The 16,363-nt window shown below is 42.5% G+C and overlaps 1 protein-coding gene across 17 annotated transcripts in view; it reads right to left on the reverse strand.

The window, feature by feature from the left end:
- Nucleotides 1-10,870: 10,870 nt before the first annotated feature.
- Nucleotides 10,871-16,363, reverse strand: part of AFF1 (ALF transcription elongation factor 1) — a 197,278-nt gene continuing 191,785 nt past the window's right edge. For all 17 annotated transcript variants that reach the window (XM_086404864.1, XM_086404868.1, XM_086404871.1 and 14 more), the window contains one exon: nt 10,871-16,278. In XM_086404864.1, the coding sequence (XP_086260990.1) occupies nt 16,157-16,278 (122 nt within the window). In that variant the 3' untranslated portion in view covers nt 10,871-16,156. The remainder of the gene's footprint in view (nt 16,279-16,363) is intronic.

Genomic DNA, 16,363 nt, shown 5'->3' on the forward strand with positions numbered 1-16,363 from the left:
CATGCTCGGGCTTGCTTTAGTTGCCTTGAGCAGGGGCTGCTCTCTAGTTGCTGTGTGCAGGCTTCTCATTCCTGTGACTTCTCTTGTTGCAGAGTGCCGTGCTCAGTGGTTATGGCTCATGGGCTCCAGAGCACAGACAGGCTCAGTAGTTATGGCCCATGAACTTAGTTGCCCCATGACATGTGGGATCTTCCTTGACCAGGGATTGAATCCATGTTCCCTGCCTTGGCAGATGGATTCTTAAACCACTGGACCACCAGAGAAGTCCTGAATTTTGTTTCTAAGTGGTGTATTTTCAGACGTGTATTTGATTCAATCTGTTCTAGGGGCTTTATCAACCCTTCCCTGAGGGGCTTCCCTGGTAGCTCAGTCAGTCAATGTAGGTGACTTGGGTTCGATTCCTAGATCTCACAGATCCCCTGGAGAAGGGAATGGCTACCCACTCCAGTATTTTTGCCTGGAGAACTCCATGGACAGAGGAGCCTGGAGGGCTACAGTCCATGGGGTCGCAAAGAGTCGGACACAACTGAGCAACTAACGCTTAACTTCAGGGGCTTTATCATCGATTTGAACTTTAACTGGTTAGTTTTGAACGTTCACTGGTTAGTTGATGAGGCCCAGAAAACCCAGCCCGTTCAGACCTGCCTCAGATCCTTTGTCCTGTTGCTATCAGAGAAGGCAAAGCACCTTCCACCATCCAGTGCTGCTCTGGGGCTGGACCTCCGAATCTCTCAGTGAGTGCCCTTGGCTCTTGTGGTTCACGTACTGGTTGCTCATACACATACATACCCTCTCAGTCATTATTAACATTGCAGAGGTCTCATACCTGCTTAAATTGTGGGGTTCCTGAAAAACCTATTTTGATTAGGATATTATGCACAGGTTAAAAAATTTTTATCCTACTTGCCCTGGCTGGTTTATGCTTTTGGAAGGGTGAGGATTAAGTGGCCAGAAATTTTACCAGTGCTGGTGGTTTACTTGCTAAGTTGTCTCCGACTCTTACGACCCCTGTGGACAGTAGCCCACCAGGCTCTTCTGTCCAGGGGATTTCCCAGGCAGGAATACTGGAGTGGGTTGCCATTCCCTTCTCCAAAGGATCTCCCTGACATAGGGATTGAACCGAGAGCTTGAACTCTAGTCCCCTGCATTGCAGGTGGATTCTTTTACTGCTGAGCCACCAGGGAAGCCCATATAGTACTACATCCCTCTGTGAAACTTATCTGTTGAGTATCTTAGTAGACCTTAAACTTTTTGGTCCCATATATTTGTCATGCCTAAAGTTCTTTCTCAAATTTAGATGGGGAGTTTTTAATTCATAAACTAAGTTTCCTTGGTATAGCTGTGTCTATTTGTGCTTCTCTGCCCTGAATGTCTCAAGTATGTGATTTTATTATATACACCAGTACCTTCTAACAGCAGTGTGCTAAATCCCTTCAAAATACTGATGTAGATTCAGAAAATATTTGTGTTCTGAGACTTTGCAACTTCCCTTTGTTTAAAAAAAAAAAAAAGTTTCTGCTTTGGCTTTTGGCCAAAAGTAATAAAGTTCCTACCTGACCATAAATTCCCTGATTTCCCCCTATTCGTCTGCAAACAATTATCTTTTTTCCTGTCTGGAGACCAGAGCTCAGGACTGAACGACACAGTGGCTATTTGTACTACATTCTAACACAATCCTCTAGGTTCCTCCTCCTCGCTTCATTTCTTCATTATGTATTTTAATGCAGTACTAAATCAATGTGCTTTCTTAGGGGCCAGATTTATTGAATTGTAATTCATACGATAAAAAAACTGACCCACTATGTTTACAATCTGTGGTTTAGTAAATATAGAGTTGTATCAATCAGGGCTTCCCAGGTGGCACGAGTGGTAAAGAACCTGCCTGCCAACGCAGGAGACATGAGAGATGTGGATTCGATCCCTGGGTCGGGAAGATCCCCTGGAGGAGGGCATGGCAACCCACTCCAGTGTTCTTGCCTGGAGAATCTCCATGGACAGAGGGGCCTGGTGGCCTACAGTCCATGGTGTTGCCAAGAGTTGGACACAACTGAATTGACTATCACACACGAGCCAACATCACCATAACCCAGATTTAGTTCACTTTCATCATGCTCCCCAAATTTTCATGAGCCCCTCTTGGGGTCAGTCTTCACTCCCTCCCTCTTTTCCTCCCTGCTTCTCACTCAAGGCAACCACTAATGTGGTTTCGGTCCATAAACTTGCCTTTTCTGAGTATATCATGTAAGTGAAATCAAATTCTAAATATAGCATCTTGTACCTGTTTCACTTAGCATAATGTTTTGAGGTTCATTTCATCTGTACTGTAGTCGTTTTAATACTGAACAGTCTGTCTTACATTGTTCAGCCATTTACCAGTTGATCAGTTTCCAGTTTGGGGCCATCACGCAGAATGCTGCCATGAATGTTCATAAACATGTCCATGTGAACATGTTTTCATGTATCTTGGGTGAGTCTACACCAGTGGGATTGCTGGTTTTTATGGTTATCCACAGGGGCTGTACTATATTATATTCCCATCAGTACAGTAGGAGGTTTCTGCTTTCTCATCACCCTCTCCAACACTTTGTCTCTTTGATTACAGCCATTCTCCCAGGTGTGAAGTGGTATCTCATTGTGATTAAACCAGTGTATCTAACAGCATTCTTTCCCTAAAGGAAATAGTTCTTGGTTGTTCAGTCACTTATTTGTGTCCGACTCTTTGAGACCCCATGGACTGCAGCATGCCAGGCTTCCCTTTCACTTTTCTTGGAGTTTGCTCAAACTCCTGTCCACTGAGTTGGTAATGCCATCCAGCCATCTCATCTCTGTTGCTCCCTTCTCCTCCTGCCTTCAATTTTTCCCAGCATCAGGGTCTTTTCCAGTGAGTCTGTTCTTCACATCAAGTGGCCGAAGTACTGGAGCTTCAGTCCTTGCAGTGAATATTCAGGGTTAATTTCCTTTAGGATTGACTGATTTGATCTCACAGTTTAAGGGTTTTTCGAGAGTCTTCTCCAACACCCCAGTCAAAAGCATCAATGCGCTCAGCCTTCTTTATGGTCCAAGGAAGTGGCTGCTCTCTAGTGGTGCATTCCTCACACTGCACCTGGGGAAAGGGCATTAATAAGGAGCTTGAACGTGCACTTCAGGTTGTGCCTGCATCGTTTAGCTCAGAGTGCAGTTTGAGGCCCAGGTCCAAAGTGTTTTCCTAATTACCTTTTTTAATAATCTTCAGAACCTGGCTGAGGCTTTTTACTTAATCCCTGGAGGTGCATTATAATCGAGCCAAGTTTTTGTGCTTCGGATCTCATCGACTTTACATACTCAACATCTTGTGGCTAAAGGTTTACACCTGCGGAGTGGCTAATGCCTGTGAAGATGGGGCAGAAAAGGCCAGAGACAGTTCTGTTGACTCAAACTTACCACATCCTTTCAAACGACAGCCAGAGGAGTAAACAATTCTGACCAGTGGAACGAAAGTAAATTCTTTTTAATGAATTGCACACAAATGGAATGTCTGGAGGTTCCTGGTATTTTCAGGTGACACTTTGTAAATATGCCTGTAGAGAGCTGTAAAACTTGAGGAGAATGGGTCTCAGCTGCCCCAGGCTCTTGGGCTGTCAAGCAATGAGAGCACTAGGCACATTAAAGATCGTGACGAAATTGAGCTCAGGAAGGAACCTGGCCAGCCACTGGATTAAGGAATGTGTATTTGTGAAGTAAAGATGTGGCTTCAGGAAATCAGGGTAGAAGGAACTCTTTGGCCAACCCAGTACGTATGTGAAATTTGAAATTTCCCTAACCTCGTAGGCCTCAGCACAGTGCATTTACCCAACAAGGCATTTTGCTCTCTTGACATGTTTCTAAAATGATCATGTTATGTGTCTGTGTGTATATGTACATACACACACGCCTGAGTACAAAGCAGGAGAAGCATGATGGATGGGCCGGCCTGCGGCGGATTTACTGCTTCAGTCAAATGGAGAGGCCGGACCATCCACCTGTGACACTTGACTATACAGTAATTCTACTCTACAATACATGAAATTGTTACCAGTTGGGTGGATAAGGGGGTATAAGATTTAGGGTAGGTGATACATAGTTTATTTGACTTCAGGATACACACTGGATAGGAGAGAAATTGATATTAGAGAATTAAAACAATTTTAAACATGCATCAGAACTTTTAAAATGTGGTAATGAATTGTCACCTTTCAAAGGATTCATATGTGGAAATTTTTATTAATCTGATGTCATCACTGCCAAAACAACTTATGGAGATACTACTATTCTATGAGGACAGTTTTTATCCTCTGCCTTTGTTTTGGAACCAAGTCTGGTGATTTATGTGAAGAGTATTAAGTCTTCCCAGAAAAACTATCATAAAGTAGGATTGTGTGTATGCTTGCCTGTCTAGTTCTACAATTTTAAAGACGATTTTATAAACTTGTGATCAAGTGTGTAGAACCCCACTTTATCCGCCCCCACCCTGATGATGATCTTGAAGGACAGTGGTCTTTTAACTCATGTTTAATAGGGAAATGTTTGATTATTAATATTTTTACTATGTAGACTTTAGGATGCCATTTATTTCAACCCCCTTTTTTTTGTTACAGATGAGGAAATAAATATAGTACAAGACAGATCGTGATAGTGGTTTTGCATAGACACTGATGAAAGTGAGCGGAGTCCAGCTGGGGCCCAAGATACTCAAAGCCCTCAAAGTCTTCAGTTTCTGAGTTAAAGGTTTATCTGCTCCCTTTACTGTGAAACTTGGAGGACCCAAGGGGAATTCATGCTGCTGCCTGTTATAGCTATTTTAAATTTGCTGGTACTTTAACCTATACAGGTTACTTTACATTGTTCATGACTTTAAAAGTTTTATGCTAATTTCTTTAAGGGTTTATCACATCAAAGTTTACTTTTATTTTTTATTTACTCTAATTTATTTATACTCTATCTATTTATACTCTATTTATTACTATTTTTTTTAATTTGGCTGTACCACTTAAATTAAGAACCAGAGATCTTAGTTCCCTGGCTGTGAAAGGGCAGAGTCCTAACCATTGGAGTACCAGTCCCTATTTCTCTTTATTAAGAAGAAAACCTGTCGATCTCAACAGTCACTGGAAGTATACTGCTGTCTTGACTAGTTCTGGTAAATGGTGAAAACCCACAGGACAACACGTATAACAACATCAGACAGGGTCCCTCCTGTCGTGCTCCTTAAGTTTCTATGACGGCAAGATTCTCAGGACTTCCTGCTTTATAAAACCTAATTCCTGCTCACAATCCAGTTTTCCTTATTGTCTCTAGCAAAATTCAAAAATAATTAAATGTTAACAGTGTTAGGATACTGGTTGTGGATGACATTTTAAAAGCTTATAAAAGTCATTTCCTTCAGTTCCTTCTAAGCAAAGTTTCTAACTTCAATCAAGATCCATATCATAACCTGAGTTTCATCTATTACTAGCTGTTTGACCATGGACAGATGAGCCTAAATCTTATCTGTAAAGCACGATAATGAAATGACTAATTTGAAAGGTTTTTAAAAATATACACCACCGGGCTTCTCTGCTGGACTAGTGGTAAAGAATCCACCTTCCAACCCAGGGGATACGGGTTTGATCCCTGATCCTGGAATATCCCAGAGCAGCTCTGCCTGTGCACCACAGCTACTGAGCCCACATGCTCCAGAGCCTGTAACGAGAGAAGCCACTGTAATGAGAAGCCTGCTCATTGCAACTAGTGAGAAGCCCCCTCTCGCTGTGTAACTAGAGAAAGCCCGGGGTCAGCAACAAAGAACCCAGCACAGCCAAAAAACAAAAACGACTACGGAAAGTACACGGCACACAAGGTTTAACACACGTTCTGACCATGTTTCACTGTCCAGGTCTGTTGTGCAAAGGGGATGGGAAGGTATCATGGATGTAGTGAATGAAGGGGAAAAAGGCAAGGTGGCTCTGCTTTGCTGTGGGGAATTCAGGACCAACACACAGGCATAAGAGGGCTGTTGTCCTCTGCCTAACAGATAAGCTGGCTTATGCCATGCTGTCCAGCTTGAAATAATCTGATCAGTGTAGCCACAGTGGTTGGCTTTAAAATAGCATCTAGGTTAGCGAGTGCCACTGAGGGCCAGGACAATAGATGTTTGAATGGAAAAATACTTGATTTGAAGTTACCTGTCGTGCACATGAAGAAGCGACATGTGGTTCAGAAGCTGGGCACTCTGACGTACGCTTTATGCCAACGTGCATTCTGAATGGGTGGGAGAAAAACCTCACAGGGATGCAAGATTAGTCTTCCTTGTCTTTCACCTTTATTTAAAATCCAAAGAGTGGCTTCCCTGGTGGCCCAGTGGCTAAGATGCCACACTTCCACTGCAACAAGACACAGGCTCAATCCCTGGGCCAGGAAGATCCCACATGCTGAGGAGCAACTAAGCCCGTGGGCCACCTCTGCAACTTCTGAAGCCTGCTCACCTCGAGCCAATGTTCGAGAAGCCACCACAGTGAGAAGCCCACGTACAACTGGAGAGTATATCCCACTCGCCACAACTAGGCAAAGTTGTTCTTCTGTGCAACAAAGAAGACCCAGTGAAGGAAGGAAATAGGACTAGTCAAGTAAGGCACAGGAGTGACATATCACAGTGAAATTTTAGACTAGATCCATGTGGGCCACAGAGAAACCTATAGTGAAACTCATCCTGTACCTCCAGTGGGCTTCAAAACTTCACCAGTATTTTACAGCTTCCAGTTCCGTCCAGGATGAATGGCATTTGCTTGGACCAAAAAGATGAAGAGCTTCAAACCCTAAGGACCCATGTCAGTGATGTGAATGGAGTCTCACTCACTCAGGCATTGGCCCTGGCCTTCAGTGTTAGAAACGAAGGGAAATGCTGTTAAGCGGCCCGTGATGTCTCCTGAGGTACAGGCAACAGAACAGATTTGGGAAGAGTCATGTAATCAAAAACCTAGTCCAAGTTTCTTAATTTACAAATGATTTATTTACAAATGAGAAGGAAAAGATAATCTCACAGAAATGAGCTAAATATAGGACTACACACTCCACAGAATCAAATGCCACTGGCCAAATGAGTTTGTGGCAAAATGGTTAATTTCAGATGTCAGAGAATGCAAATTGAGGTAGTAAAGGCTTTTACTTTGCAATCAAAGTGGGCAAGAACGTAAGCTCATCCACAGTTGGTATAAGAGTTTTTGGGGTAAGTGGTTTGGTAACAAATTCTTTAATTCGTCTTTTGACCCAGACATTCCCCCTTCCAGAAATTTATCCTGTAGTAACACTTGTAAGGGCTTCCCTGGTGGCTCAGATGATAAAGCATCTGCCTGCGATGCAGGAGACTCGGGTTCGATCCCTGGGTCGGGAAGATCCCCTGGAGAAGGGAATGGCTACCCACTCCAGCATTCTTGCTTGGCGAATTCCATGGACAGAGGAGCCTGGTGGGTTACCGTCCAGGGGATCACAAAGAGTCACGACTGAATGACGAACACACCGAGGTGGCGTGTGTGCATAAAGGGATAATGTTTAAGTAAATGGTTTATCTTTACTTGCACAATATTTTACAGCCAAAATGGTTAACATAGACGACATAAAGTGGGGAAAAGTCTGAATATAGTTCATCTAAATTTGTGTTTAAAAATAATGTTTTAAGTGCCCAAAGGTCCTGGAAGGAGATGCATCAGACTTGATGGTGGTTTACTCTGGGGAGGAAGGGATGAAGTTGATTTGCTTTTAGACGTTTTTTCCTCTGTGGTTCTGTGTCATCTGACTATTTGCAAATCAGTTTGAAAACAATCTTTTAAAAACTTACAAAATGGGGCTTCCTTGGTGGCTCAGTGGTAAAGAATCTGCCGGCCAATGCAGGGGACACGGATTCGATCCCTGGTCTGGAAGACCCCACGTGCGGGAAGGAACGTAAGCCTGTGCACCGCAACTACTGAGCCTGTTCCCTAGCGCCCAGCGACTGCAGCCTTCGTGCCTGGAGCCTGTGCTCGGCAACGAGAAGCCACTGCAGTGAGAAGCCTGCGTACACAGCCAGAGAGTAGCCCCCAGTCGCCACAACTACAGAAAAGCCCTCACACAGCAACAAAAACCCAGCGCAGCCAAAAATAAATGTAAAAATTCCAAAAATGATACTCATAGATATGTAGGCTTCGGAGAGCTGCAAAACCACTCCACCCAGTCACTTATTCCCTTGAGATGCTTGTAAGTACTCAGTTGTGACCTTGTGTACCAAGTCCTACCTGCAGGAGGAGGACTCTCTTCAGAGGCTACAGAACAAAGATGAGAAAGCAGGGAGTTGAATAGTTAACTAAAGACCTTTTCCTAAAGCCCATGCAACTGAGTACAATTGGTCTTCCAACAGCAGTGTGCAGATACGTAGAAATGTATGAGTGGCGGGGCTGGGGCACAGGTGATAATTTACAGGAATATTTAGCAGTGGAGAGATACAAATCCATAATTGTTTCTGTCTCCTAGAGATGTTGGGGCTGGGCCCCAGTAGTAGAGAAGGGTGATATAAAGCACTTATCTGAAGCAGGCACATGGTCTTTTCAAGCTATAATAGAACTGTGTTTACAAAGTATTCAAGGCCCACCCTCTAGTCTGTCCAAAGGGCACAGGTCTTTATTATCAGAGCCTAGATGTCTTGCTAGAGTTTTGGCTTTCAGCTGAGCATGGACTGAGGAGAAACCACAAACACTGAAAGAAGCCTAAGACAAAACACGCTAGATAGGTACAGTTATCTAATCACAGCCAGAACAGCAGATAAACCTCTGATTATATTTGGGTAAAGACCCGCAGGCCTTCAGAGCTGTTTAAAATGGATTGAAGAGTTTTGACCACCACTTAGGGGTCCTAATTTAAAGCGGCCTGGACTGTGACAGTTCACATTTCCGACAATCATGGCAAATAGTGAACAAATACTCATTTAAATAACTGAGGCTCCAAAAGTGCCTAAATACGTATGAAAAGACCAAAGGACACACAGAGGGGTTTGTGTCTTACCTTCGAGTTGCTGCCGGTGATCAGGAGTAGTAAACTTGTCTTCCAGTGTCTGGCAAACTGTCCTTACATACCTTGAGATACCAAAAGCAGAAACTGCAAAGACGTTGGTATCAGTTGGCCTACTTAAGACTCAAGGAACTTTGTTTAAAAATGCTATAAAAACCGCAGAGCAAAAGATAATTTGGAGAGAAGTATTAACAACATAGTAAGAGGTTAACATCCTGAATATATATAATAAATCAAAAGGAAAAAGATGAATATCCTGGAGGAATAATTTGTTCCTTTGTTTTTTAAACTGCTCAGCATCCTCTTCCTTCATTAATGAAACCCTTCCTAGTGGTGAACTCATTCCATATGACTTAAATGAAAACTTATCCGTATCTATCCAGCTAGGCTCTTGAACTGGGTCTAGAGTATCGGTAACCCCGTAATCTCTGCACTACAAATGGCAACTTCATTTGTAACGAAAAACGATGTAAATGAAGGTATCAGATTTCCCACCGATCAAACTGGGTCACTTTTTCCTTTTCATGTTTTCCAAACATAATGGCCGTGGTTAGTAAAGGATCAGATTATCAATGTATGCTAAAAGCTCTAAGTGAAGCATGGTTGGCACAGGGAAAAGCCCATATTTGTGAGTTTTGACGACTGTATCCTCACCACAGACTTGAAGTTAGCAACACTAATAGGAGGACACGTAGGGAAAAAAGAATTCAAGATGTACGACATTGCATTCGGAAATGCATGCTGATGTTTTTAGGGGTGAAATATACATGCACCTATTTTACATAAAATACGGGGAAATACTGTTGAATCTGCCCAACTAGCTTGCTTAAGGGATGGCTGTGGAAGCATCCTTTATACTAACTCCAAGTTAGAGATAATCTCAGTGTTTAGCAGGGTAGTTGGTATTACATAAACTGGCCACGAACATACAATGAACAACTACGGAAAATTCGTAAGAGACAAGCTATGACATGGCAAGGCTTTGTGAAAATTCAGACCCATGTTTTAAGGCCTAGTTCTAGCTCTTGTCTGAGCTTCTCTTAATCAGGGCTACATCATTCCCTTTTCCCCCACTTGTCACTGCACACTTACCACCGTCATTGCTGGCTGTCAACTCTACTGTAAGCTTGCCAAGGGTAGGTAGGTCCCTGTTTTTTTCACGAGGACTGATAAAAGTAGAGGTCAGCCTAACATAAGGAAGAACAAAATATCAAAGTAGGAGAGGTGGGTAGTAAGGTCTTTATCGGTGTTCAGTCACAGACTGAAAGGTCACCTGTGGGAATACTGTGGTACAGAGAAGGGAAGGAGGACATTTAAAAAAGCCACCAGTCTGAGTGTTTAAGGCAGAAGCACTAGACTAAGCACTCAGTACACCATCTAATGTGCTCCTACCTTACTAAGTAGATACCAAATCGGTTCACGTTGATGAGAAAAGCCCAGACAGGTTAACTAACTTGCCCGTGGTCACACAGCAGACCAGAGAGCCAGGAGCTGAATTAGCAGTCATATTTCAGCATGTAGAGTAGTATTCCTTTTGGAGTGGCAAAGGGAAGGGACACCAGATCGCCTTAAGAGTCTTTCCAATATCAACATTCTACAAATAGGTCCACCCACACCCTGCAAACTACACAGGCCAATCTGGTCACTTGCACCTGGCAACTGATGTTAGGATAAGCAACCTGACTCCGGTGCTCTCAGGCTCGTTTGTGAAGGAGATCTGTGCGTATGGGCAAGTTACTCCACATGAGACTCTCCTGGGCTGTGAGTGGCAACTACCTACAGCAAGTTTAGGAATTCCTTTACAATTACAGGCAAAGTGAAAGTATGCATTCCACGCCAATGATTTCTCTAAATTTTTATTAATTTTTTTTTTTTTACAGCTCGATCCTCTAATGAAAAGTAAAGAATCTGAAGACGAACAAGTCAATTACACGTTTTTTTAAACAGCAATGAATCCTCATTACAGAGAACAACAAACAAAAGATCTGTGGCACATTATCTTTGGAAAGATCTTTTGCAAATTTTTCTTCTAAAAAAAAAAAACAAAACAAAACTATAATTCTCACAGATCACGTATGTCTCTTTCAAAGGACTATACAAGGCAGCTAAATTTTATTCACAAAAGCCCCAGGTCGCAGTTCCATTGCTGAAGTAGATAAAACACACAGAGTCCTCCTTTTCTCTGTGTTGCACAACTTCCCACGGGGCATGTCACTGCTTCCCTATCTACGTACAGAATCACTGTGTGGACTAGATAGCTGGCACCTTATTACACAATAATTAAAGAAAAGTTCATATTATTTTAGAGATAGACCAGCGATCTTCATTGATCGACTGGACGATTTATTCTTTTTTACACAATTTTAATAATACCAAGATTTGACTTTCCTCTAAAGTTACAAGAAAGCAAAAAATATATAATATAATATATAATGGTAATAAATTAAAAAAAAAAAGGCAACCCTGCTCAGGTATCATCCAAAACATGATCACATTCAGAAGAAACACACACACAATTTGGGACACACGTGTATACACACACACACCAACACGAACAGTGTACACTTGATATCTGAGGAGGGGGTGTGCCGTCTTAACAATACATGTCAATGGCCTGAACAAAAGGCGGATCCTGCCTTCTGTCATTAAACAAAAGTTAATTAACAGAAGGTAATACTGCCTGTATTAAGCATCGCTTCAACATCTACTTTTGAGCAAAGCAAGTTACCTTGCTTAGGTCAGCCACTGCCTGGTCTGACCAGCACAGCGTGGCCACCCTCAGTGGTCTTACTCCCTTGTCCTTTCAGGCCGACAGAGTAATAATATCTTGGCTCCAGGGGGCTCTAAGTTTCCTGCCTGTCCTCTTGGGCAGAGAAATACAGGCAACTTCTCAACCCATCACAGTACCTGTTGCTATCCAGCACACCACGGAACAGAATATAATGTCTTTCCCTGGGACAGTGGGAAATTTACAGCCACCCTAAGAGACGTGGTAGACGGTGCTTGTCAACTCCTCATAAATAAGAACTAATGAACATGGCCAGTGGTCACAATTCATTCCCAGATTTTCGGTGACTGACACAGGGGATTGAGTAGTTGAAGTTCATATGGTAAAAATACCACTTGTCACGTTTGCTGGAAAATCCCCTATACCACTCTCCCACTCCACCTCCTCCCACCAACAAAATGACAAAAGAAAACTATAGGGGGGAAAAAATCCACAAATTCTAAGTAGAACCAAAAACAAAAGAGGCAACTCACCAGAGAAAGAGAAAAAGGGACCAAGTACCGCTCTCGCCCTGACGCCCGCCCCCACCACAATGAACATATCTATGCTTGTGTTTCTGAAAGGCAGCCAAATATTCCAGCAACATTTAAATACTGCTGATCGGCAGTAAAGAGTGTAATAGATGGAGCGACAATGTTTTTCACAGATTTTGTGTAGTGTCTGGGAAAATAAATCCTTGAGCAAAAAGTAGACTCTGGTGGGAGGTAAGGAATCAGAGCCTAATTTGATTCATTTACATAAAAGATGCACAAATACACCTCCAACTTTATGAGAACAGAAGAGAAAAAGGTACAAGTGCCACCTGATGTCTCTTAAAGCTATGGCAAAATGAATATAGCATTTTCCCAAAATTCGGTTCGGTCAACAAAGGCACAATAAATATATCCAATTCAGCCAGGCTCTTACTCTCTGTATGCACGTCCACACACACATTTCCTTTCATATATTAGCGATAAAGAGTTCTATTCATTTTGGAGGGCACAATGGTTTTTTTTTTTTTGCTTCTAAAAATTATTGAACAGGGATCACAAAATAGTAAGGTCTTCATCCTACTGAAATTAATATTTGAGGTACCAATTAAGGCAAGTTTTTAGCCAGAAGGGTAGTTTCTTAGCTTCTAAACATCCCAAGATTTGGAATTAAAGGACACAGAATGAGGAAGATAAATGTGGTCCAGTGTGTCTTGGGGAAATAGCTAAACATTTTGGTCAAAACAGACTGTAAAATAAAGGTCCTTTTGTTAAAGATGCTTTTTCCATTCAGTATTGAGGTTAAATCGCAGCATCAGATAAGTCATCCTGCAGTAGCTCTACGCCTGATACCATGCCAGGTGGACCCTCCCATCGTCTACCATAGATGGCACATGGCCAACGTTTTCACATTCTTAACCCAGTGTAATTTGGTAAATTTCAGGGAAATGTCTTTCATTGTTTATCAGGGCCCTCAGTCTGGCTAAAACCTTAAATTCAGTGATTCACATTTTAATTATCTCCAGGAAGGACAGAAACATTGAACGTTTTATAAGTAAAACAGTGTTCTTCCATTTCCTAGTAAAGACTGACAGCCACACACACACACACACACACATACACACACGAAACTGTAGTGCCAAAGGCAAAATTTTTACACTCCATTTTCCACGCAAGATGTTTTGCATTTGCCTCACTGTGAAGTGTGTACTATTATGGTTGTTATGAGAACTTCACATATTCAAAGGCTTAATTTTATAATCTAGTCCCTTCAATTATCTACTGCAGTACAAATTTTGCCTTTGGGAAATTAAGCATGCATTGAAAAAGTGCATATGACTTAAAAATCCTTTAGGTTTCTATATACAACTGTAACAGTGAAAAGACATTATGAACATTAAGGATTTATCAGCCATTACCCTTTTACATACTCTATTTTAAAAGTTGCCATTAAGAATTCTTCTGGGTACAATGCATGTTGCAGTTAAGAATCAGAAATACTCCATGATCAAAATAGTACAAACTGATCTCTGCAAGGGACAAATAAAATCTTCATATAAAGGTCAGGGTGGAAAAGACACACACAGAATAAGGCTGCTGAAAAAGCAATCGCCTCTTCTAGAAATGGCTGGGAAATTGATTGGAAATGTCTTCAGTTCAGGGGCACTCGGCTCCTGATGAGACACACACTCAGAGTGGTCTGCATAGAGCAGAGCCTGTCTTTAGGAACACACCCTTCTATACTGACAGGTGGCTTGTCCTGGGGAGTGATGAGGTGAAGGGGCTGGGAATGACCAAGGGAGTAAGACGGGAAAGAAGGTGTTTAGTAACCATAGAAGCCTGATTCTGGTGTCTCGTCTCCTACACAGAAGAGATGGACACTCAGTGACGCAAGCACACGACCTTCCAGGCAATTACTGTTCATGTAACAGGCTGCTTTTTAAATGAGTAGTTCAAAAAGGACAATGGCTCTGCCTTACAGCAGCAATAGATGACGTGGGTCCATCAGGATCATGCATCAGTTATTACTGCTGCTATAATTCTCTCGCTCTAACCTAAGCTGGCCATAACCGAAGAACAGGCTGGATAATAAACGACATGGAAGGAACAGCTTCACACAAACAATTTATATTGCGAAAAATAAGCATCACTCCCGTCCTCTGTACATCCCTTTTACATAGTTATCAAATGACCAAGAAAGTTCTTACATTCATCGTATGGACTTCAGACCTCTTCATTATAAATAAAGATGGCACGCCTTTCTTCACTAATAAATAAATATGACAAGGTCCAACACGCTTGCGAGGAAACAACACGCAGGGGAGTGGAATGGGATGAAGGAAGGAAGAAAAACCAATTGTAGCGGTAACACTCCTCAATTGTAATACATGTGCAAATTCTACTTCTAAAAGGGATAAAAAGAATTAGCTTCTAAAAATACTACATTCATAATAATGCTTCCAATAACAACCCTCAAAGTTTCAATGAAAAAAAATCTGTGCTTATGGATATGTGGGAATTTCTGGGGTTTCTTATTTTTGTTGTTCTTTTTTTCCCCCACTTTTAGGTCATTCAAAATAAACGTGGCTTAATGTATAGAATCTGACAAAAACAACTTGCAGGAAGGCCACAGATCCTCTTCAATCTAATCAAATCCAGTTGACAGTGTGCACTCTGGAGTGAAGGCATGCGGTGACTTTATTATTATTATTTTTTTTAAAGTCTAATTAACTACCCCAAATCTCCACAGCCTCTCAGGGAGTTAATTTCGCCTAGACAAAGACAATCAAGGGCTCTCAAAGTCTAGTTTTGCTATAAATATAAAGTAATTCGTAGCAGAAAAATATAGCCTTTCTAAGAAGTAGATTTCCTTTTTCTTTGTTCGCTGACAAAACTCTGAGTCGGTTAGACAACGTAAGTGTCCACATAACTAGGCCACAGAGCAGCACCTCAAAGTCCAGCTCTACTTCACAAAAATTAAGAAGCATTTCAACCCTCTGGTCACGGGTAAGTGCTGGTTCCCTTCTTCCCCAAAGGAGAAAATGCAGAATACAGTCAATGTGACTGCCTTTCGCTGGAGCAGGGGGTGGGAACGGCGGCACCAGGCCCTCCGCAGCACGCGGCACGTGGAGATGCGGGGGGCGATGGAGGCGGAGATGCGGGCAGAGATGCAGATGCTGTAGCTCCCTCAGGGCCGCCTTCCAGCACAGGAGCGGACAACTCGGAGCCGGGCTGCACCCGCAGTGTCCAGGCAACGGGGGGTGCTTCCGACTTTGTATATTAGGACAATACCTGGTATCATCAGAGCCACTGTTCACTGGCAGAAAGGAGGTATAGCGGAGTCCTCCACAACTCATGTTTTATAGATGACCATTAGAATTTATTAAACAAATACTCCCCCCACAACTTAAAAAAACAAATTACCCACAAAACCCTATACCACAACTCACTCGTTTAAAAAAAAAAAATTTCCTTCTGGGAATGAACTAATGTGGCTACTGAGATGCTGTGAATTTGATTTCAGAGTTGAAACTGCTTCTCCTCATTTCATTCGCATCCTGCTGGTTAAAAAAAATATGGAAATGTTTCTAGACCAAGAATACGCCCACTCAGGCTACATTGCACTTCCATCCTTTAGTTAGGAAAGGCAAGAGCATCTCTCAGGCCAGCCTCCTTCCTCTCTGCTTCTGCAAAACCATCCTGTCCAACCAACGATTCCATAGTCCTCGAGTTTCAGTGAGCAAACGTCCTGGCCGTCTCGTGGTGCTTCTCTTGAGCTTGGTGTTCTAAGGAGACAAATGTCTGGACTGTTTTGAGGCTTCCAATGTGCAAAATAGTGCCCAAGGCATCGAATCCACCTGGGCCTCCGTTAAGGTGTCTTGGTTACTTGCTTTAGCCGCTGGAAACCCTGTCTTGTATAATGCACCAGATCCATCAAACTGCTGTTGAGGGCCAGCGCGCACACACTTGTGCTGAGCTGAGCAAAGAATTCTGCGAACAAAGCAAACCCAAAACCACGTAAACACACTCGCACAGGCAAAAATAAAAACATACAAAGTCAAAGAAGTCAGGGTTC

Source organism: Bos grunniens, chromosome 6 (assembly GCF_055505025.1).
Source record: "Bos grunniens cultivar Pamir isolate PY7600 chromosome 6, Bosgru_T2T1.0, whole genome shotgun sequence".
Lineage (NCBI taxonomy): Eukaryota > Metazoa > Chordata > Mammalia > Artiodactyla > Bovidae > Bos > Bos grunniens.